This window comes from Oncorhynchus gorbuscha, linkage group LG16 (assembly GCF_021184085.1).
Source record: "Oncorhynchus gorbuscha isolate QuinsamMale2020 ecotype Even-year linkage group LG16, OgorEven_v1.0, whole genome shotgun sequence".
Lineage (NCBI taxonomy): Eukaryota > Metazoa > Chordata > Actinopteri > Salmoniformes > Salmonidae > Oncorhynchus > Oncorhynchus gorbuscha.
The window spans coordinates 83,487,434-83,511,815 of NC_060188.1; the positions used below are offsets into that span (position 1 = coordinate 83,487,434).

General features: G+C 41.2%; 1 protein-coding gene across 3 annotated transcripts in view; it reads right to left on the reverse strand.

The window, feature by feature from the left end:
* Nucleotides 1-742: 742 nt before the first annotated feature.
* Nucleotides 743-24,382, reverse strand: part of cntnap3 (contactin associated protein family member 3) — a 226,201-nt gene continuing 202,561 nt past the window's right edge. The window contains exons 19-24 of one of the 3 annotated variants that reach the window (XM_046306789.1): nt 23,327-23,551; nt 17,214-17,347; nt 10,393-10,480; nt 5,736-5,954; nt 4,847-4,918; nt 743-3,823 (exon numbers count right to left, since the gene is read on the reverse strand). In XM_046306789.1, coding sequence (XP_046162745.1) covers nt 3,624-3,823; nt 4,847-4,918; nt 5,736-5,954; nt 10,393-10,480; nt 17,214-17,347; nt 23,327-23,551 — 938 coding nt within the window. In that variant the 3' untranslated portion in view covers nt 743-3,623. The remainder of the gene's footprint in view (nt 3,824-4,846; nt 4,919-5,735; nt 5,955-10,392; nt 10,481-17,213; nt 17,348-23,326; nt 23,552-24,382) is intronic. The other 2 variants (XM_046306791.1, XM_046306790.1) reach the window with 2 other exon arrangements.

Here is a 24,382-nt window from a genome sequence, read left to right on the forward strand (position 1 = left end):
TCTTCGCAAATCAAAATATTTAAATTGGGTTATTTCTTTATCCTAACAGCTGCCCTATATGCAAAGAGAAGACCCACCAAATCCGCCTACATAGTGTTTCTGAATTTGGAAGAAAATTGCTTCACCATTTTATCAATGAGCTGCTTCCTTTGGCACACAGTTTCTTGCATATCAATAAAAAAGCTGATTTTCCTGCAATTGTAAAGATTAGCGCTATACATGAGGAACATATGCCAACACTATCTGTGTTTTCCTCTGAACAGACCCATCTGACTGGCCCTCAGTTTGTTCCCGGAGTCTAGCTCTCAGCATGTGGACTGGGTGACAAAGTCAAGCATTTAGCCATCTGTTCTTGGTTATTGTCTGCAGTGGCAGGCCAATAACCCAGCATTCGGCAGCAGATGTATGGGCGGGCCACAAGGCCTGGGAAATGTAATCTCACTGCTCAGAAGTGTGAATTGTTACAGAATGGATAAGAAAAAAATCTGTGAGGAGAATGAAGCCAAGATTTTTCCATCTGTGTGACACACCAGACAGGTATATGGGCAGAGCTAAAGTAGCGGGTCAAATTTAGAAGGATAATTCCTTGAACAATGAGAGATACTGTTGAAATGCTTCTCAGAATAATGTTGCATTGTCATATCTTTTCTTGCATGGACATATACATTTTTGGAATGGATTTGACATACATAAAGACAAACACCAACATAAACCAATCCTTAAGCCTTGTGCCATAGGTTTCTCAATATTTAATGAAATGCATCTCGCCATAAAGTTACACAGAATGAGGTAATCCATTACGGACAGTGGACAGGAGTTTGATATTGAATGGAAGCATTAGTAGTGACAGAAGTGGTGGATGGTTTCAATTGTCAACACTTCCTTACAATCCTTTACACATATATGGTATATCATGATTTGTCTATAGTGCATCAAAAACATGTTTCTCATTCAACACTATTCAATAACTGATCAATTAGAATTGTATTGAACAGGATATACTTGTTAATCAAAACAACCTGAATATAATGAAAACAGTCACTGACGTTATACTGTTAATCACCAATAAGCATCATTCCATTATAGTTACATTGAGTAGTGTTCAGTTCAATCCCAACCATGTGTAATGTAAAAATAAAAAGTGAAACTAAAGACCCCCCAAAATAATAAACCTTTAATACCCCTCAAACTTCAGTTATGCCAACATGCCCATTACTGTATAGTTAGCACTTCATTTCTTCAAAATGACAGTATACACAGCTTGTCCCAGAAAGCAAAATGAATTCCTTCACACCTCCGATTGGATCTATTCCCAGGCATATTGACACTCTGCTTTGCATGACAAAATACCACAGGGATGTGAAGAGTAGGTAGTATAGGTTTTTATACTCATTAGGCAGAATCAATATGCTGTTTCTGTCCATAGGTATTTTAGATTGGACTCTCTGTGGTCCTATAATCCATGAAATTGTCTAGTATCCTGCCCTAAAACATACCAACATGGGAGTGTGAGGGTTTTTAAACTGAATAAAGGGATACTAGGCGGAGACTCAATATCAGCTATCCATTTGTTTCTGTCCATGGGTATTTTAGACTGCACTCTCTGTGGGCTTATAATTAGAGGTTGTATCCCAAATGGTACCCTAATCCCTATATAGTGTACTAATGTTTTTTACTGGTCAAGGGCTCCAGAGTGGCGCAGCGCTCTAAGGCACTGCATCTCAGTGCTAGAGGTGTCACTACAAACCCTGGTTCGATACCAGGCTGTATCACAACCGTCTGTGATTGGGAGTCCCATAAATAAGAGCACAATTGGCCCAGCGTCGTCCAGATTAGGGGAGGGTTTGGCTGGGTAGGCCGTCATTGTAAATAAGAATTTGTTCTTAACTGACTTGCCTAGTTAAATATTGTGCAGCGGCATTACTGTGACTGTGAGGGCTGTAGAAAAACCTCCGTATGGTCACCTGTCTCCAACCAACATATAGTAGACCCATACAATTATTACAATGTTTAACGCTTGGGAACATCTAATCTGACCAGGAAAAAAAGCACTGTGGAAGAAAAGAATGTCGTAGAAATGGTCAAACGTCTTCCATTTAAAGCACTAGCTATGTTCTCCAGGGTTCCAACTAACACAGAGAGCAGAGCAGTGTTTGTGTGATGAACAGCAACTGATGATGACAATCCTCTCCTCTTTACCTTCCTGATCAAGTCTGTACCGCTGTTTGAACCGAATGAAGACACGCATGCTGACAGATAGACAGGTTGGCATTCATCAGATCCATCTCCTCTTCTCTGAATCTGTCAGCATGTCTCAGATGAACTTCCTCTGATTATCATTCTGCTTCCTATGAATCACCAATCCCACCAAACCTGTCTGTCTGTCTGACAAACCAAACTGTGTATTCTCATAAAGATTAGCACCTTGTGAAAGGAAGGTTGTGATTAGCCAGAGTGTTTTAGAGTGAGCCTAATGTTGTGAGTTCCGTTCAAAGCTTTTCTGAGAATTTGGTCTGTCAAAGTGTTCTAGCTCTGGGTGGTAAGGAAGCAGTGTTTCAAAGAAAACCGTTAAATGGCTATGCTTTTATTTTTTATCAAGGATAATGCAGAGCAAGCACACAAAATTACAGTTTATGCTTGCCACGGAACTTTCTGAAGTACAGTGAAGTAAAAAAACAAACATTTGGAACATAATACTGTATTTACATAAGTTTTGTCAGTGGGATGTTCGATTCGATATGTTTGTTCACTACATGTTCTCATGTATTTTGGTCAACAGATTTTGAGATGTTATTACTGTAATACACAGTACAGTATATACTGTGTGTGCTCTAGAGGTAATCTCTATGGCTAAGACATCTAAATCTCTCAATAAAGCAATTGCATCATCATAATACCAAAATACTTTCAACTCAATAATCCAAACATGTATTGTATCATCTTCATAACTGTACTGCAAGTACATACAGTATAAATCCATCCAGGCATTATTATTATATTTTCAGTACTGTACCACCGGAGAGGAATATTAGACAGCGATTGTTATAAAGACATGAATTAATTCAACATTTACAAAGAATATTTACACTCCCATGAATGACAGTATCAACACCTTTCAAAGTCTATCATCTACACTTGTGTCATATTACCAGTACAAACAGTGTGTACAAAAAACAGTAAACAACATGTGGTCATCACTAGTTACTACAGCCACAAAGTCATAAACCCAGTCTATTGCTACACTTTCTCTAAAATATGATTTCAAACCTAACCCTAACCTTAACCCAAATCCTTAACTACACTGCTAACCTTAAATTAAGACCGAAAAGCAAACTTTAGTTTCCATTATTGTTTACGATATAGCCAATTTTGGTTTTGTGGCTGTGGTAACTACTTGAAACCACAATACATGGATGCATTTACAGATTATTTGTTGTCTTCTTCAAATCTTGGTCAGCCATCTTGTTTTGAAAGTTGCTGATGGTCTTTTACTGCATGTACTGTGTGTGTAATGTACTGTGAACGTAATTAACGTCTCTAGGGCTTGGCAAGGCTTGTCCTTCCTTAATCAGATTCATTGGATTAGTCCAACATCGAGAAGGTCGAGATGTGGATAGTTGGACTTATATGAAATACTCCTTTTGGTTTTCACTTAGTATGTTCTGTGAGTTGGGCTCACTGTGGAAAGGGTATTCAGGACTGTCGGCCTCAGGTTTGATTCCCTGGGGTTCTTGGGTGTGGAATGTCTCTTTCCGTCGATACAGGAACCTTGCCATTATTGCCAACGCACACAGAATCACAAATATCACCACAGCAATCACACCTGCAAAGGAGTACAAAACATTAAGTCAGGAATTAACGAAACAGCACTCATTTGAAAACAGAAAGAAACTTTAACAAAGTGCTTTTTTAAGATGGAAAACACTGAAGACTTCTAACGTGAAACCAATTAACATCATTTCACATTGTGACATCTCTATGGGTTTCCTTCTTCAGAAGCAAAAATAGAGAAAGCACAGTGGCTTTCAGAACACATGAACTCCTTTCTCAGCATTCTCAAGTTTAGTTCTGCGACATTTTGTCTATGGCATAGAAGCCTTAAGATAAATAATATGCCAATTTCTCTTGTGGGTATTTCATTGCTATTACCCGGCCTGCCTAATTTCCGTTGCTAATCTAAACTCTAAAAGGCATTATTACACAAGCTTCTAAAAGCTGTAAATTCATCTCTGTACAAGGCACAGCACAAAGATCTCCAGTTCAATTCTCACAAACGTAGCAGGCATTCATTTCATAAACCTTAGCTACAGCCCTTGTACACTGCAATGCTATGTATGGTGCATTTCATTATCAAGAGAAAAGGATACATCTAATTGGGAAACCAGAACACACCCAGACTCAATTTAATGGTAAATTACAATGGTTCTAAAATGAAAATATATTTGAAGATAGCTGTAAAACGTCCTTAATCAGCAAATCATTTATTTAAACGTTTAATTAGTTTTGGTGTCCTTTGTGCATTTGGCACCGAGTAAGCCTGTATAAGGACTTTAAACTACTTTCTATATTCCAGCAACTGAACCAACTGGAACCTAATCAACCACCGCTTCAAAGCTTTGTGATGTGATGCTGCAAACATGCAATATCTTATGTTGAAATATTGTATATATTCATTTAACTTTTATTTATCCAGGTTTGTCTCATTCAGAAAAACATATATTTTGCAAGTGAGACGTTTTGAACAGGATCATTTCTTGTCTGACATGTTGTTTTACTGAATGCAATATAAGTATGGTTTATTATGACACTATAACAGTGAAACACATGAGAAACATGTTCCCGTTACCTCCAATCAATGCAGAGTCACTCTTGATTGCATTGACTATAAGCTCACCAGTACCTACTGTACCTAAATGATCTACAGTGGAGAGAGACAGAGATTGAGAGAGAGAGACAGAAAGACAGAGAGCGAGCAAGAGAAACACAGACAGAAAGAGAGAGATACACAGAGAGAGAGAGAAAGAGAGAAACACAGAAAGAGAGAGACCGAAAGACAGAGAAGCGGGAGGGAAACAGACAGAAAGAGAGAGATACACAGAAATAGTGAGAGGCAGCAGAAAGAGAGAGAGGCAGCAGAAAGAGAAAGATACACAGAAAGAGAGAGATACACAGAAATAGTGAGAGGCAGCAGAAAGAGAGAGAGGCAGCAGAAAGAGAAAGATACACAGAAAGAGAGAGGCAGCAGAAAGAGAAATATAGACAGAGGAGTAGAAAGAGAAAGAGAGAAGAGAAAAGAAAGGGACAGAAGGGAGAGAGAGAGTCAGTAACATCAAGGGTCATCAGTCCATGCAAGATTCATTTAACACTACACCCTCAGTCCTAAACCGCATGAGCAGGACCACAGAAGTAATATTATGCAAATGAGAAATGCCTCTCATCCAAATGAATGAACTCATCTGTCACAATGTAATCACTTTCATTCTCATCTAATTAACAAGGAAGATGGTGTATGTATTAAATGGGCCCTTGATAAAGTTTGAAAAAGCAGTTTGGAAAAAAGTGTAGATTCTCAAGTGGAATTAAAGAAAAACAAAAGGCACTCAAGCAGGAGAGAGAGAGCGAGAGAGAGAGAGAGAGCGAGAGAGAGAGAGAGAGACGGAAAAGGGGTGACCATAAGTCCCCGCTATTACCACAGACTCCGCCCATCATAGGGAACTTGACACCTCCCCTCTTACCTGATAGGGAGTGTGTAGTTTCAGCTGGGTAGGGATTGGCTGGAGATAAAGAGCCACAGGTGGACTCTTCTAGGGATCCAATCACTATAACTGGGCTGGTGTTGGGGGAAAGCAGCGCTGCCTTCAGTGGGGCTACGGAGTTAAACTGGACCACCGACAGACAGCCACTGAAACCTTGGGAGTTCAGCCTGGCAATCTCTGGATCCAGCTCACCAGACTCTAAACACAAACGCACACACACACCCATGCACACAACCAAAAATGCAGAAACAGTCAGTGAGATCAGAGGTAAGTCAGATCATTACGTACTGTAATGGATAATGGTATAGATTAAAATAGATCCCCTACATCAGGGGTGTCAAACTCAATCCATGGATGGCCTATTGTCTGATGGTTTTTGTTTTTTCCCTTTCAATAAAGACCTAGTCAACCAGGTGAGGGGAGTGCTTACTAATTAGTGATCTTACTTCATCAATCAAGTACAAGGGAGGAGCAAAAACCCGCAGATACTCGGCCCCCCACTAATGTGCAGTATACTGATCAGTCTAAGGTAAAATAAGTAGAATTCATTGCTTTCAGAGTAATACTGATTGATTAGGCAGAAGGTTCAGCTCACAATAAACAAAGTAGATAATGAGAGACCCCAGTAACACTGCTTCCATTTGAAAGTAGATAATGAGAGACCCCAGTAACACTGCTTCCATTTGAAAGTAGATAATGAGAGACCCCAGTAACACTGCTTCCATTTGAAAGTAGATAATGAGAGACCCCAGTAACACTGTTTCCATTTGAAAGTAGATAATGAGAGACCCCAGTAACACTGCTTCCATTTGAAAGTAGATAATGAGAGACCCCAGTAACACTGCTTCCATTTGAAAGTAGATAATGAGAGACCCCAGTAACACTGCTTCCATTTGAAAGTAGATAATGAGAGACCCCAGTAACACTGTTTCCATTTGAAAGTAGATAATGAGAGACCCCAGTAACACTGCTTCCATTTGAAAGTAGATAATGAGAGACCCCAGTAACACTGCTTCCATTTGAAAGTAGATAATGAGAGACCCCAGTAACACTGCTTCCATTTGAAAGTAGATAATGAGAGACCCCAGTAACACTGCTTCCATTTGAAAGTAGATCATGAGAGACCCCAATAACACTGCTTCCATTTGAAAGTAGATAATGAGAGACCCCAGTAACACTGCTTCCATTTGAAAGTAGATAATGAGAGACCCCAGTAACACTGCTTCCATTTGAAAGTAGATAATGAGAGACCCCAGTAACACTGCTTCCATTTGAAATTAGATAATGAGAGACCCCAGTAACACTGCTTCCATTTGAAAGTAGATAATGAGAGACCCTAGTAACACTGCTTCTATTTGAAAGTAGATAATGAGAGACCCCAGTAACACTGCTTCCATTTGAAAGTAGATAATGATAGACCCCAGTAACACTGCTTCCATTTGACTGGCTAATATCCAGTAAAACCCTACATTTGCCAGGGTATCTGCCTCACTGGCTCTTCAGAATGACCAAGTGACTATGCATTTAATGGTATGAATTTGCATGGTTATCAGTACCCTTGAGCAAGGCAGTTAACCCACTGTTAACCCCGCCCGAAGACATGGATGTCGATTAAGACACATTTCAGTTGAAGGCATTCAGATGTACAACTGACTAGGTATCCCCCTTTCCCCTTTCCCTTTCTTAAAGAAGTCAGTGAGCCGATGGCATTGTATTGCATCACACAAGCTACTGTATCCTGACTGTAACTTTCCCTTCTTACAACAGGGGAGCTATTCCTCCTCAGTCAGGCCTCATCTCTCTGTCTCTCTCAGTCTCTCTCAGTCTCTCTCAGTCTCTCTCAGTCTCTCTCTCTCTCTGTCTCTCTCTGTCTCGCTCTGTCTCGCTCTTCAATTTTAATTTAGAGGCTTTATTGGAATGGGAAACATATGTGAACATTGCCAAAGCAAGTGAAGTAGATAATAAACTAAAGTGAAATAAACAATAAAAATGAACATTAAACATTACTCACAAAAGTTCCAAAAGAATAAAGGCATGTCAAATGTAATTTTGTTTGCAAATAGTTCAAGTACAAAGGGGAAAATAAATAAACATAAATATGGGTTGTATTTACGATGGTGTTCGTTCTTCACTGGTTGCCCTTTTCTTGTGGCAACAGGTTACAAATACTGCTATTGTGATGGCACACTGTGGTATTTCACCCAGTAGATGTGGGAGTTTATCAACATTGGGTTAGTTTTTTTCGAATTCTTTGTGGAATATTTGTGTAAATTGAGGGAAATATGTGTCTCTAATATGGTCATACATTTGGCAGGAGGTGCAGCTCAGTTTCCACCTCATTTTGTGGGCATTGTGCACATAGCCTGTCTTTTGAGAGCCAGGCCTGCCTATGGCGGCCTTTTCAATAGCAAGTCTCACACACACACACACACACACACACACACACACACACACACACACACACACACACACACACACACACACACACACACACACACACACACACACACACACACACACACACACACACACACACACACACACATTACATTTCAATTTGTTAGCGTGATTGATGACAGGCGTCGTTGGAATGACACAGAATCCACTTTCATGCCAGCTCTTTGATCCTGATATGACACACATACTGTGGCGGGGTTAGAAAATAAAGTATGGGGAGGACCCGGTCACGCTTTAACATGGTCCATGGCATCTGAGATTACATTCCACTACCACAGAACAGTTTGTTTGTGTGTATGTGCCGGATGACCGGAGAGCCAGAGGGCAGACCCCTTAGCCCCACAAGTCATTATACCCTACAGCTACTGGATTAGTCTGACTTTATACTAATGGAGCTTTTGGATTAGTCTGACTTTATACTAATGGAGCTTTTGGATTAGTCTGACTTTATACTAATGGAGCTTTTGGATTAGTCTGACTTTATACTAATGGAGCTTTTGGATTAGACTGACTTTATACTAATAGAGCTTTTGGATTAGTCTAATATCAGATTAATGGAGCTGTTGAATTAGTCTGACTTTAGACCAATGGAGCTGTTGGATTAGTCTGACTTTAGACAAACGGAGCTGTTGGATAAGTCTGATTTCGACCAATGGAGCTTTTGGATTAGTTTGACTTTACAATAATGGAGCTTTTGGGTTAGTCTGACTTTAAACTAATGGAGCTTTTGGATTAGTCTGACTTTATACGAATGGAGCTTTTGGATTAGTCTGACTTTATACTAATGGATCTTTTGGATTAGACTGACTTTATACTAATAGAGCTTTTGGATTAGTCTAATATCAGATTAATGGAGCTGTTGAATTAGTCTGACTTTAGACCAGTGGAGCTGTTGGATTAGTCTGACTTTAGACCAGTGGAGCTGTTGGATAAGTCTGACTTTAGACCAATGGAGCTGTTGGATTAGTCTGACTTTAGACCAATGGAGCTGTTGGATTAGTCTGACTTTAGACCAATGGAGCTGTTGGATTAGTCTGACTTTAGACCAATGGAGCTGTTGGATTAGTCTGACTTTAGACCAATGGAGCTGTTGGATTAGTCTGACTTTAGACCAATGGAGCTGTTGGATTAGTCTGACTTTAGACCAGTGGAGCTGTTGGATAAGTCTGACTTTAGACCAATGGAGCTGTTGGATTAGTCTGACTTTAGACCAATGGAGCTGTTGGATTAGTCTGACTTTAGACCAATGGAGCTGTTGGATTAGTCTGACTTTAGACCAATGGAGCTGTTGGATTAGTCTGACTTTAGACCAGTGGAGCTGTTGGATTAGTCTGACTTTAGACCAATGGAGCTGTTGGATTAGTCTGACTTTAGACCAATGGAGCTGTTGGATTAGTCTGACTTTAGACCAATGGAGCTGTTGGATTAGTCTGACTTTAGACAAACGGAGCTGTTGGATAAGTCTGATTTTAGACCAATGGAGCTTTTGGATTAGTCATTGTTACATATGGATAGAAATGGATTTGCATCTGAAATGAGTAGCAGTGCATTGTGTATTTTTGTATACAGGCATAGTATGGGAGTATTATTTCCACTTGTTAATTATAATGTATCAGAATGTACTGTACAACTGTAACTGCTGTATTTTATGTGTCTGTTTCCTTTAATCATTCCTCATTACAACTGAAAGCAGGCCTCCTATTTTAAAACAAAGACATTAGCAATAGCCTTCATAAAGTGGCCTATTTCCAAAGCAGGGGATGGACAATAATTACACATAAAGACGATATTATTCAGATTTTAAGTAAACAGACACACAACAACGCTCCGATGATAACATGTCATGTCGAACTGTGATTACCTGAGTGAACAAAAAAATAAACATAATAATTGATAATTATTACATACGTGAGAGCAATTCTCTCTCTATTAGAGCTAAAGAATATCTGTCATCATATTTTCATTTGAACAATCTTTATGTCATTTTAACAAGCTTTATGTTATTTTAACAAGCTTTATGTAAAAGCTTCAGACAGGAGGGATCCTCACAAGCTCTCCAGTTCTGTGATTGAAACATACAGCGAAACACCTCTGAGCTCTATATTAAATCACAATTTCTTTGCAAGTTTTAACTTAAACGGCCTTCTTCGTCATTTGAATGGAGTCTTCTATAACTCACCATGCACTTTCCCCAGGACAACTGACTTGATAGCATTGAATTCTGCATCAGATGTGAGATTGAAGTCTTCCCTTTCGTGCTGGTCAATCTGAAACAAATTGCAGAACAGGACCTGTAAACACTTTGTCGAAAGGTCAAATTGGGGATTAAAAAAAAAGACAATTAACACTTTCAGATGATGGAGAATGTACTCTTTCATGTAGACTGTTTAATTAAATCCTGCTCTTATCACATTATCACTTGGCTGTTTAGTATCTGTCATTCAACTTAAAAAAGGAAAGTAGTGAAATAGCTTGGAAAGGTTCTCGTTCAAATCAAATCAAAGTTTATTTGTCACGTGCGCCAAATACAACAGGTGTAAACCTTACAGTGAAATGCTTACTTACAGGCTCTAACCAATGGTGTGAAAAAAGGTATGTGTGTGTGTGTGTGTGTGTGTGTAGGTAAGTAAAGAAATAAAACAACAGTAAAAATACATTTGAAAAAAGACTAACAGACACCTGTTAGTCAGGCTGATTGAGGTAGTATGTACATGTAGGTATCGTTAAAGTGACTATGCATATATGATGAACAGAGAGTAGCAGAAGTGTAAAAAGAGTGGTTGGCGGGTGGTGGGACACAATGCAGATAGCCCGGTAAGCCAATGTGCGGGAGCACTGGTTTGTCGGGCCAATCTAGGTAGTATGTACATGAATGTATAGTTAAAGTGACTATGTAAATAAGACAAACAGAGAGTAGCAGTAGCGTAAAAGAGGGCTTGGGGGGTTACACAATGCAAATAGTCTGGGTAACCATTTGGTTACCTGTTCAGGAGTCTTATGGCTTGGGGGTAAAAACTGTTGAGAAGCCTTTTTGTCATAGACGTAGCACTCTGGTACCGCTTGCCATGCAGTGGTAGAGGGAACAGTCAATGACTGGGGTGGCTGGGGTCTTGAACAATTTTTAGGGCCTTCCTCTGACACCACCTTGTGTATAGGTCCTGGAAGGCAGGCAACTTTGCCCCAGTGATGTACTGGGCCGTACGCACTACTCTCTGAAGTGCCTTGCGGTCGGAGGCAGAGCAATTGCCGTACCAGGCAGTGATGCAACTGGTCAGGATGCTCTCGATGTTGCAGCTGTAGAACCTTTTGAGGATCTCAGTTTAGTTTCCTGAGGGGGAATAGGCTATGTCGTGCCCTCTTCACGACTGTCTTGGTATGTTTGGACCAATCTAGTTTGTTGTTGATGTGGATACCAAGGAATTTGAAGCTCTCAACCTGCTCCACTCCAGCCCCGTCGATGAGAATGGGGACGTGCTCGGTGCTCCTTTTCCTGTAGTCCACAATCATCTCCTTAGTTTTGGTTACGTTGAGTGATAGGTTGTTATTCTGGCACCACCCGGCCAGGTCTCTGACCTCCTCCCTATAGGCTGTCTCGTTGTTGTCGGTGATCAGGCCTACCGCTGTTGTGTCGTCAGCAACCTAAATGATGGTGTTGGAGTCGTGCCTGGCCATGTAGTCGTGGGTGAACAGGGAGTACAGGAGGGGACTGAGCACGCACCCCTGGGGTGTTGAGGATCAGCGTGGCAGATGTGTTGCTACCTATCCTCACCACCTGGGGGCGGCCTGTCAAGGAAGTCCAGGATCCAATTGCAGAGGGAGGTGTTTAGTGCCAGGATCCTTAGCTTGGTGATGAGCTTTGAGGACACTATGGTGTTGAACGCTGAGCTGTAGTCAATGAACAGCATTCTCACATAGGTGTTCCTTTTTTCCAGGTGGGAAAGGGCAGTGTGGAGTGCAATAGAGATTGCATCATCTGTGGATCTGTTTGGGCGGTATGCAAATTGGAGTGGGTCTAGGGTTTCTGGGATAATGGTGTTGATGTGAGCCATTACAAGCCTTTCAAAGCACTTCATGGCTACAGACGTGAGTGCTACAGCTCTGTAGTCATTTTGGCAGGTTGCCTTTGTGTTATTGGGCACAGGGACTATGGTGGTCTGCTTGAAGCATGTTGGTATTACAGACTCAATCAGGGACATATTGAAAATGTCAGTGAAGACACCTGCCAGTTGGTCAGCACATGCCCGGAGCACACGTCCTGGTAATCCGTCTAGTCCCGCAGACTTGTGTATGTTGACCTGTTTAAAGGTCTTACTCACGTCGGCTATGGAGAGCGTGATCACACAGCCGTCCGGAACAGCTGATGCTCTCATGCATGCCTCAGTGTTGCTTGCCTCAAAGCGAGCATAGAAGTGATTTAGCTCATCTGGTATGATCGTGTCACTGGGCAGCCCGCGGCTGTGCTTCCCTTTGTAGTCTGTAATAGTTTACAAGCCCTGCCACATCCGACGAGCGTCAGAGCCGGTGTAGTATGATTCAATCTTAGCCCTGTATTGACGATTTGCCTGTTTGATGATTCGTTGCAGGACATAGCGGGATTTCTTGTAAGCTTCCGGGTTAGAGTCCCGCACCTTGAAAGCGGCAGCTCTACCCTTTAGCTCAGTGCGAATGTTGCCTGTTATCCATGGGTTCTGGTTGGGGTATGTACGTACAGTCACTGTGGGGATGACGTCCTCAATGCACTTATTGATAAAGCCAGTGACTGATGTGGTGTATCCCGGAACATGTTCCAGTCTGTGATAGCAAAGCAGTCCTGTAGTTTAGCATCTGCTTCATCTGACCATTTCTTTTATAGGCCGAGGCTATAGGCTGGTGCTTCCTGCTTTAATTTTTGCTTGTAAGCAGGAATCAGGAGGATAGAGTTGTGGTTGGATTTACCAAATGGAGGGCAAGGGAGAGCTTTGTACGCATCTCTGTGTGTGGAGTACAGGTGATCTAGATTTGTTTTTCTTCTGGTTGCATGTTTAACATGTTGATGGAGATTTGGTAGAACTGATTTAAGTTTCCCTGCGTTAAAGTCTCCGGTCACTAGGAGCGCCGCCTCTGGGTGAGTGGTTTCCTGTTTGCTTATTTCCTTATACAGCTGACTGAGAGCGGTCTTAGTGCCAGCATCTGTCTGTGGTGGTATATAAACAGCCACGAAAAGTATAGCTGAGAACTCTCTAGGCAAGTAGTGTGGCCTGCAGTTTATCACAATATACTCAAATTCAGGCGAGCAAAATCTAGAGACTTCCTTAGATTTCGTGCACCAGCTGTTGTTTACAAATATGCACAGACCACCCCCCGTCTTACTGGAGTGTGCTGTTCTATCCTGCCGGTGCAGCGTGTATCCCGCTAGCTGAATATCCATGTCGTCATTCAGCCACGATTCCGTGAAGCATAGGATATTAGTTTTTAATGTTAGTCAGGATATTCGTGATCATACCTAGTCTAGTTAATAGTCCAATGATCACACGTTGGCGAGTAATATTGATGGTAACGGCAGCTTTCCTAGTTCCCTTCTGCGGGTCCGGACGAGGCATCCGGCTCTTTGTCCTCAGCGTCGCTTCTTTTTGCGAATAATTTGGATGTCTGCCCTCTGGGGTGTTTGGAGAATATCGTGTGAGTCCTGCTTGTTGTTGTGGTTGTTGTTGTTGAAGAAGAAATCTTTTTCTAATCTGAGGTGAGTGATCTCTGTCCTGATATCCAGAAGGTCTTTTCTTCCGTAAGATACGGTTGCAGAAACAATATGTACAAAATCATTTACAAATATCGCGAAAAAAAAACACATAATAGCACAACTGGTTAGGAGACCAACCAGCACCTCTATAAAACATGTTTGGGTGTCTGCAGTGGTAGAAAAAGTACTCAATTGTCATACTCAAGTAAAGATGACTTCAGTAAAAGTCATAAAGTAAAATACTAGTTGAGTAAGTCTTAAAGTATATGGTTTTAAATGTACTTAAGTACAGAGATAGAAAAAGTGCTCAATTGTCATACTTGAATACAAGTAAAAAGTCATTGTCAAATTCCATATATTAAGCAAACTAGTCAGCATGCTTATTATTATTTGTTTATTTATGGACAGACAGGGGCACACTCCAACACTCTATTTGTGTTTAGTGAGTCTACCAGATCAGAGGCAGTTGGGATGACCGTGTTATATTGATAAGTGCGCAAATGTAACCATATTGGAAGGGAAAGGGACATACCAAGTCAGTTGTACAACTGAATGCCATCAACTGAAAAGTGTCTTCTGCATTTAACCCAATCCCTCTGAATCATATTGCTGTCCTGTCTGAGCATTCGAAATGTAACAAGTACTTTTGGAAGTCAGGGAAAATGTATGGAGTAAAAAGTACATATTTTCTTTAGGAATGTAGTGAAGTAAAAGTCGTCAAAAACATAGATAGTAAAGTGAAGTACAGATTCTACAAAAAGTAATATTTCAGATAGCCTAATGGTTAGAGCGTTGGGCCAGTAACCGAAAGGTTGCTGGATAGAATCCCCGAGCTGACAAGGTAAGAATCTGTCGTTCAACCCTGAGCAGGGCAGTTAACCCATTGTTCCATGGGTGCTGTGGATGTCAATTAGGGCAGCCGCCCCAACCTCTCTGATTCAGAGGGGTTGGGTTAAATGCGGAAGACACATTTCAGTTGAAGGCATTCAGTTGTACAACTGACTAGGTATCCCTTTTGATGTATTTGACTTAGTTACTCTACACCACTGGGTGTGCGTTATCATATTCCTTTTACTAGACTGGTCAGACTAGTACATGTTGGGTCCCTTTTGATGTATTTGACTTAGTTACTCTACACCACTGGGTGTGTGTTATCATATTCCTTTTACTAGACTGGTCAGACTAGTACATGTTGGGTCCCTTTTGATGTATTTGACTTAGTTACTCTACACCACTGGGTGTGCGTTATCATATTCCTTTTACTAGACTGGTCAGACTAGTACATGTTGGGTCCCTTTTGATGTATTTGACTTAGTTACTCTACACCACTGGGTGTGCGTTATCCTATTCCTTTTACTAGACTGGTCAGACTAGTACATGTTGGGTCCCTTTTGATGTATTTGACTTAGTATTTAGTTACTCTACACCACTGGGTGTTGGGTCCTTTTGATGTATTTGTTATCCTATTCCTTTTACTAGACTGGTCAGACTAGTACATGTTGGGTCCCTTTTGATGTATTTGACTTAGTTACTCTACACCACTGGGTGTGCGTTATCCTATTCCTTTTACTAGACTGGTCAGACTAGTACATGTTGGGTCCCTTTTGATGTATTTGACTTAGTTACTCTACACCACTGGGTGTGCGTTATCATATTCCTTTTACTAGACTGGTCAGACTAGTACATTTTGGGGGGTCGGAAACATGGATGTAAACACCTCTAAGTGTGCGGTCCACTAAGTGATTACTATGGAAGGGAAGTGCATTAAAATTGTCCAATATATTGGACTCGCCCCCTTCTCTAAGAGGTTTATAAATGGGGTGTCTATATGTGGGCGTTTGTATGGCCTTGCTGTTATAGTTGGGTTGCTGTACTGTAGTTCAAATTCTCAAAGAAGGGTTAATACAGGATGATCCCAGGCGAAATAGACTTTACCTTGCTTCAGCAAATACCTAGCAAGCCATGACCTTCCATTTGTATTGCAGAGCACTTAGTTAAGAACATTAAACTGTAATTAAAAATAGCTAAGGGTGATGCGGTGGGGTTAATATCATGTTAACTAGTGGCAGTTTCAGATCACATCAGGGCAATGCCAAACAGGAATTCAGAATGATCTAAATAATAGATTTGACTATATGAGGTAAAAAACGCAACTTGCTTTCCATGTCTGTCGAAGAATGGCTGAAAAGAAGAATGGCTGAAAAGAAGAATGTCGACCACCTTTGTTGTTACAATTCTTGAAATATGTGTTCAGTCTCCTCACAGATTTCAGTCCCTTACGCTAAAACTTTATCGATTTCTCTCTACTGTTCTCTTGTTTGCCATCCTATTCCTTTAATTATTTAGAATCATTCATGTTGCCTGAAATGTCTCTGAATTGTGAATGTGTGGGCCTACTTAACGACTGAGAGTTGGAATGTGTCTATGCATTCTGAGTAAGTACAGCTCTGGAGCAAGGCCTGGGTTTGTGTCCTGCTGTGCAAAGGGCTTGGACTTGATGATAGATACATATGTAGGATCTTAATTTGATGACCCTCTAGCAGGAGAACATTCCTGCAATGCAGGAAAAACTTGCAGTGTATTTGAGGTTTAAAAAGTATCCTGGTGTTTTTCATCAATGACCATTACACATAATCTGAATAATTATTTCCTGTTGCTGTAGGATTATTTCCCTGATGTCGCAAACTGGCTCAAATTAAGATGCAACATCTGTAGGGTTGGCTTCTCATGTGAGGTTAGCAAAGAACTTGGACTCCATGATAGATACAGAGTCCCAAGAGGTAGAACTACACTATAGAAAGAACCTGCATCACTCTTTATCCACTATCCTCAAGTGGTATCACATCTCACTATATATTTAAATCTGTTGGGAGTAATGTTATTTTTCTTTTGAATTAGTTTTACTCACCATGATAAATATCCCACACTGCTAACATGTATACACTTACATTTACAGCTCAGCAGGTTAGTTACATTACATATAGGCCTACTTGACTTTAAATACCCCTTGCTGACATTCAAGTCAATTCAAGTTACCTGAATAGTGACAGAATAAATGACCTGAACAGTGACAGAAAAAGTTACCTGAGCAGTGACAGAAAGGTTACCTGAACGGTGACAGAATAAGTTACCTGAATGCTGACAGAATAAGTTACCTGAAGGGTGACAGAATAAATTACCTGAATGCTGACAGAATAAGTTACCTGAACATGGACAGAATAAGTTACTTGAATAGGGACAGAATAAGTTAAATAAGTTACCTGAACAGTGAGGGAATAAATTACCTGAACACTGACAGTCTCTGAAAGCCTTCTGATGGAGACTCTGTGAAGTTGTCCGTTGGCCAGGTTCTTAACGCTGGTCCTGAACACCTCAGCATCTCGACTGTTCTGCAGCTTGTATTTAACGTCCAGGTAACCTTTGAGAGATATAGAGACAGCTTTAATACCAGGTAACTTTCAGACACATTATGGGACAGTTGTCCAGAAACAGATTATAATATTCTCATTTGAAAGACCCTTTTAGTCTAGGACTAAAGTTAACTGAAACTCCTATAAGAGCTGAAACTTTAACAATAATCAACACCATTTAAATGCAGACAGCCACTGAACAATCTCACTTCTACATGTGCAGCATTCACAATGAACCCAGAAAATATATATATATATATATATTTTTTTTTACAGCAGTACAGATGTAGGATCTTAAATTGAGCCAATTAGTACAACAGGAGAATAATCCTGCAGCAACAGGGTATGGGAATTATTATGTTGATTATAATTAACTGACATTTTATGCTAGGGCAAAAACAAAAATGTGCAGCCTTGGGGTCCCCAGGACCGAGTTTTGAAAACCCTGTACTAAGCGGATTAATCTTTAATTCCCTATCAATAACAGAGATAATAAATCAAATTAATTTTCATAATTTGCAGGGAATGATGTATCTGAGGGGCTCTGAGTAATACACGGTTGTGTTTGTATTGTCAGTCAGCACCAAACTAAGCATTCACATTCAGATGAATGGACAAATTGGAAATGTATTACATCGCTTACAAAACACATATTCTCACTGATGCTGCAGCACACAAATTATCACTTCATTACAAAGGTGTCTTTTTATCATTAAGCCAACATGAAAGCCCTTCATGACAATTACAATAACATAATTAGAATTCTTCATGGAGGGATTGGGGGTACAAATAATATACTGAACGAAAATACAAATGCAACATGTAAAGTGTTGATATCATGTTTCATGAGCTGAAATAAAAGATCCAAGAAATTATTAATACGCACAAAAAATGTATTTATGTCAAATTTTGTGCACATATTTGTTTACCTCCCTGTTAGTGAGAATTTATCCTTTGCCAAGATAATCCATCCCCCTGACAGGTGAAGCATATCAAGAAGCTGATTAAACGGCATGGTCATTACACAGGTGCACCTTGTGCGGGGGACAATAAAAGGCCACGCTTAAATGTTTCGTCACACAATGCAGAAGATGTCTCAAGTTAAGGGAGTGTGCAATTGAAATGCTAACTGCAGGAATGTTCACCAGAGCTTTTGCCAGAGAATTGAATGTTAATTCCTCTACCATAAGATGCCTCCAATGCCGTTTTAGAGAATTTGGGCTTATGTCCAACCGGCCTCCCAAGCACAGACCATGTGTAACCATGCCAGCCCAGGACCTCCACATCTGGCCTCTTCACCTGCGAGATCATCTGAGACCGGCCACCCAGACAGCTGATGAAACTGTGGGTTTCCACAACTGAATAATCTCTGCACGAACTGTCCGAAACCATCTCAGGGAAGCTCATCTGCGGGCTCGTTGTCCTCACCAGGGTCTTGTCAGTCACTGTCTGTAATTAAATAGTGTTGATTATTGTTGAAGTTGACCTGACTGCAGATCGGCATTTTAACCGACTTCAGTGGGCAAATGTTCACCTTTGATGGCCACTGGCAGGCTGGAGAAGTGTAAGAGGTTGGCACGCTCTTCACGGATTAATCCCAGTTTCAAATGTACCGAGCAGATGGCAGACAGCGTTTATGTCGTTGTGTGGGCGAGTGGTTTGATGATGTCAACGTTGTGAACAGAGTGCCCCATGGTGGGGGTCGGTTATGATATAGGCAGGCATAAGCTATGCACAACGAACACAATTGCATTTTATCAATGGCAATTTGAATGCACAGAGATACCGTGGCAAGGCCCATTTTAGTGCCATTCATCTGCCGCATCTCCTCATGTTTCAGCATGGTAATGCCCGGCCCCATATCGCAAGGATCTGTACACAATTCCTGGAAGCTAAAAATGTCCCAGTTCTTCCATGGCCTGCATACTCACCACTGAGCTTGTTTGGGATGCTCTGGATCGACATGTACGACAGCGTGTTCGAGATCCCACCAATATCCAGCAACTTCGCACAGCCATTGAAGAGGAGTGGGACAACATTCCACAGGCCACAATCAGCAGCCTGTTCAACTCTATGCAAAGGGGATGTGTCGCGCTGCATGCGGTATATGGTGGTCACAGCAGATAGTGACTGATTTTCCGATCCACTGCCTTACCTTTTTTTAAAGGTATCTGTGACCAACAGATGCATAGCTGTATACACAGTCATGTGAAATCCATTGATTAGGGCCTAATGTATTTGAATGTATGTATTTCAATTGACTGATTTCCTTATATAAACTGTAACTCAATAAAATCTTTGACATTGTTGCATGTTACATTTATATTTTTGTTCAGTGTTAATAAAACATGAACTAGTTACACACATCCAGGTGAAAGAAAATAATATTTGAGAGGGTAAGAGTGTTAAATAGACATTAACATGATTTGTGCCATAGGACAAATTAAACTATTTTATAAATGAGGGCGAGGGCCCATTCTTCGATTAAAGCAGAGGGCCATCATATCAGAAAGTCTACAATTACTGAGGCACTGTAAGGTACAGGAGTATTTGAGGCATTTTATGATTTGTGCCCTAGGTAAAAGAAACTCTTATGTAAGTGGAAAGGGCCCATTCCTATATTCAAGTAGAGGACCATCACATTAGATTGGCCACAATTACTGTCACACATTGACATGGGCAGAGTGTAGACTGTCTGCCAGTGGGGCGTCGCTGACCACTCGGAGAAGAAGCTATCCAGGGTTTCCGAGAACAACCGCTCACTGAGCTCTAATTGGACGATCGTTCAGGAAGAAGTGCGTTAACTAACTGAATGACTGTACACTCCACAGTAACACACTTGGCAGTCCATCACACTTCTCAGGACCATAAAAAACATGTATCAGAAGCAACCTTTTTGAATTGCATATTCGTTAGACATACAGCATAGCAGTGGAGGCTGGTGAGGGGAGGTCACCTTATATTGATGGCTGGAATGAAGTGAGCCGTCCCCTTCCTCACCAGCCTCCACTGCAGTACAGTACATGGTAATGTAGAGGCAGTCTTACTGCAACTTCTATACAGTAGAGAATATCAAACTTCTTAAACACTCACTACACTTTGAGTTTCTTTAACCTCTGCAGTTAGTTTTTGACCATGTTGTAGCTAACAGTATCTACTTAACCCTTGCATGGTGTTCATGTTTTTGTTATTCAGCCAATGTTCGTGGGTTATTTTTGATAAAATGTGATTTTTGTAAACAAAAATCTATTATAATCAAGACACGGGTGGAATAAATCATGTTCATCTCGAACAAATATAAATAAAACATGGTTTTCATCACTACTGATGTTTATTGTTTTGAACTGAACAAATTGGAAGAACAAATTTTACATTCAGTATTTTATGGAAATGATAAATGAGCACCCCGGTCTACAAAACACATGAGGGACAGAGTTTTTCTGTGTGTGTGTGTTGCAAATGTATTTCTTGCACTTGATGCATGTGTCCTTGTTTTCCTGTCCTTCTTGGGTCCACACACATCGCAACGCTTCTTCTTGTTGCCCAGCTCCTCAAGAAAGAGCCGTCTCCTCTGGAGCTTCCCTCTGTTCCAATTTGGGTTCAATGCCATCCAGTTGACAAACGCGTTGTACGCCGAGATGTCCAAGATGTTGAAGAATATCACAAGTGGCCAGCATAGGGTTTTTCTTTTGCAGCTATAGCCAGTCACCAGCTTTTTGAAATTGTCCACCCCTTTGTGGCATTATGATTTCTGATTTTATGTTCCTGGCCACAGATTCTCCCATCGATATGCAGCGTACTCATGAGTACCACATTTTTGCCTTTCTTTGGCATGTAGGACACTAGGGACGTGTCGGCCGTGAACACAAACTTAGAGGAATTGATAGGCAAAAATAAATAAAACAGGGGAAGGCGGTCCACCCACTTGTACCACACTGACCTGATTGCAGCTATCTTGTCTCTCTGCCGCCGAGCTGGTCTGGTGTCTTGATTATCGAAGCGCATAATCCTGGCAAAAATGTGGAAGTTTTCCAGAGACATTGTTGCATGGAAAGGTTCTATGCCAGTTTCTGCATCCCGCAGGGATTCTGTGGATCCCCCATTGGATCTGAAAACACCAGCAAGGATAAGAACCCCAAAATATGCATGTAAATGAGTTTGGTCCATCTCCTTCTATTTCTCTCCAAAAACACCAGTCCAGAATGATTTTCTGGATGGTGTCTGGGATGAACAGTTCAAAAGGAGACTTTATGTCCTGCAGATTTGTAACCACCATCCGCATCGGCCCTGGTTGCATCCTTATCACATTGGCAGCCATGCAGGGTGGCTCACTCCTTCAGCAGGCAGACCATTCAATTTCACAATTTTTTGACATCCATATTTCTCCTCCTGCAGGCTGTTGATGAGCAGGTTGCTGACGGACTGGTCTTGGGGCTGGCTGAGGGTCAATCTCATCCTCTTCTTCAAAAACACTGTCAGACTCCGAATTGACAGGGACATTAGCTTCTCTCTCTGCAAAAGAATTCTAAGGCCCCTCTGAGTAGACATTCTTTTTTCCATACTGATTGATTGTTGTAAGGAGCCACACATGCAAAGCTATTTATTTTTTGTGTCCCTCCCCCAATTTTTACCCCCTTGGTTAGTGTGGGAAAATACTTTCCTAAAAAAAAATGTATTTAAATAATGTATTGTAATAACATTGTGCAGGTTCCCGCAAGACATTGTGTAGTTTCACACACTACAAAGGGTACAGAGTCTGAGAAAAGTGGCAGACAGGCAGACAGGCAGGGAGACAGACAGGTTCTTGGTGCTATGTTGAAACAGCAGGGCCAGGGAGGAGGACGACAGAGTGAAGGCACACAGCAAACCTTTGTTTCATTTTTACTTGCTTTCACCTACACACACACTTTTCTACACTTTTATTACGAACGCCACATACGTAATATAAATGTGTAGGGGGTGCACAGTATGCACTTAATGAAAATGTGTTATTTTACATGTTCTTCACAGAAAATGAGCCAAGGCCAATGAGTCTCAAGTCTCAAATAATGAATTGTGTAATTTTTATTTGAGTAAACATTGAAAATGGGTCCCACAGACCCGAACACCAGACAAGGGTTAAAGGAATTTACTGTGTAGCTGGAGACACTAGTAGTAGCCTAGCTACCAGGCAAAATATATTCATTTTATATTCAAAGTCTCCTCGTTAATATCACATCTAACACAGGACAAACAGAAGATCCAAATCAAATCAAAAAGAGGCCTGGCAAGTTGAAAAACTGTCCCTTTGGATTTGGATATGTTGACTATATTTACTATCAAGAAAGACATATTTTGCACTTTCTTACTCTTACTGAGATATCTTGCATGTGCTCTCTTAGAACAACCGACAATGCCACACGTGTTACTGTGGATGAATTAAGAAGCAGTGGTGTCTGACAAGCCTGGTGTCTACAGGGACTTGGAGACTCAAATTAATCCAAATGAATCTGCTAGTGGAGGAAAATGAGCAGCGAGATGAGGACCTGCTCAGTTCAGCAGCTGTTTCCAACCATGCTCTCTCTATCCCCCCCTCTCTCTTCCCAATCCCCCCTCTTTCTATCCCCCCTCTCTCCCAACCCTCTTCAGCCCACCCCCTCTCTCTCCTCTGTCAAACCTCTCCCCACCCTCCATCTCTCTATCTCCTCTCTCTCTCACTCCCCAAACCCTCTCCCACCCCCTCTCCATCTCACCTCTTTCCCAACCCTCTTCCCCCCACCCCTCTCTATCTCCTCCCTCTCTCTCTCCCAACCCTCTCCCCACCCCCTCACCATCTCCCCTCTCCCAAACCTCTTCCACCCACCCCCTCTCTATATCTCCTCCCTCTCTCTCCCCCAACACCCCCCCCCTCGCTCTCACTTACAGTCATTGTTAATAACCTTTCTGAATGTAGTAATACGACATAACTAATATCACAGGTTGGATTTTGAAATCCCTCCGCCTCTTACCATTCCTATTGAGCAGCACAGCCAGGTACTCTCTATAGTAGGAGCTGACGTAGAGGAGCAGCGCGGGACTCTGGGAGCTACGGAAGCTGAATGACACGTTCTCTCCCCGTAGCTTGAGGTCAGAGTAAATGGAGGAGGACTGGGTGCTGATGTTCCTGTTCAGCTCATACGGCTCCTTGAATGTGTACTGGACCGATGTCCCAGGTTTGAAGTCAGCCGAGACCTCTGGAGGACAAGGAAGTAAAATAGGGGGGGGGGGGTTGCGGTTACTCTTATGTGGATGATGTTAAAAAATACTTGGTGTTCTGATGTGATTAATAAGGAGCATCCAAACGATGCACTTAATTAATTTATGAAATTGCTATTTCCAAGTATTGATAAACATGCACCTGTTAAGAAACTGACTGTTAGAACTGTTAGGGCTCCATGGATTGATGAGGAATTGAACAACTGTATGGTTGAAAGAGATGGAGCAAAAGGAGTGGCTAATAAGTCTGGCTGCACATCTGACTGGCTGACTTACTGAAATTGAGAAATGATGTAACTAAACTCAACAAAAAGAAGAAGAAACTGTATTATGAAGCAAAGATCAATGATATAATGAATGATGAAAAAAAAACATTTGATAGAGCCAATTATTGTAATGGTTACTTCATTAGCAAAATGGGAAAACTCAGGCAGGAAATGCCAACAACGAACAGAGAGCCATTCTACTCATGAATAAAACATAATAATAATGAAAGAAAAGCATTGCAAGTTAGAATTTTTTAAGGTTAGGTGGACAGGTGGAAAAATATTGTTATCGATCAATAATGACAGACCTCCTGCCATTGAAAACTTCGATGGAAAGCTACTGTGAATGGTAGATGACTCTATTGCCACTCCTATCTGTCATATCTTTCATCTGAGCCTAGAGGAAAGTCTTTGTCCTCAGGTCTGGAAGGAAAAGCCAAAGTCATGACGCTACCCAAGAGTGGTAAAACAACCTTTATTGGTTCTAACAGTAGACCTATCACCTTGCTGCCAGCTATTAGCAAATTGTTGGGTAAATTAGTG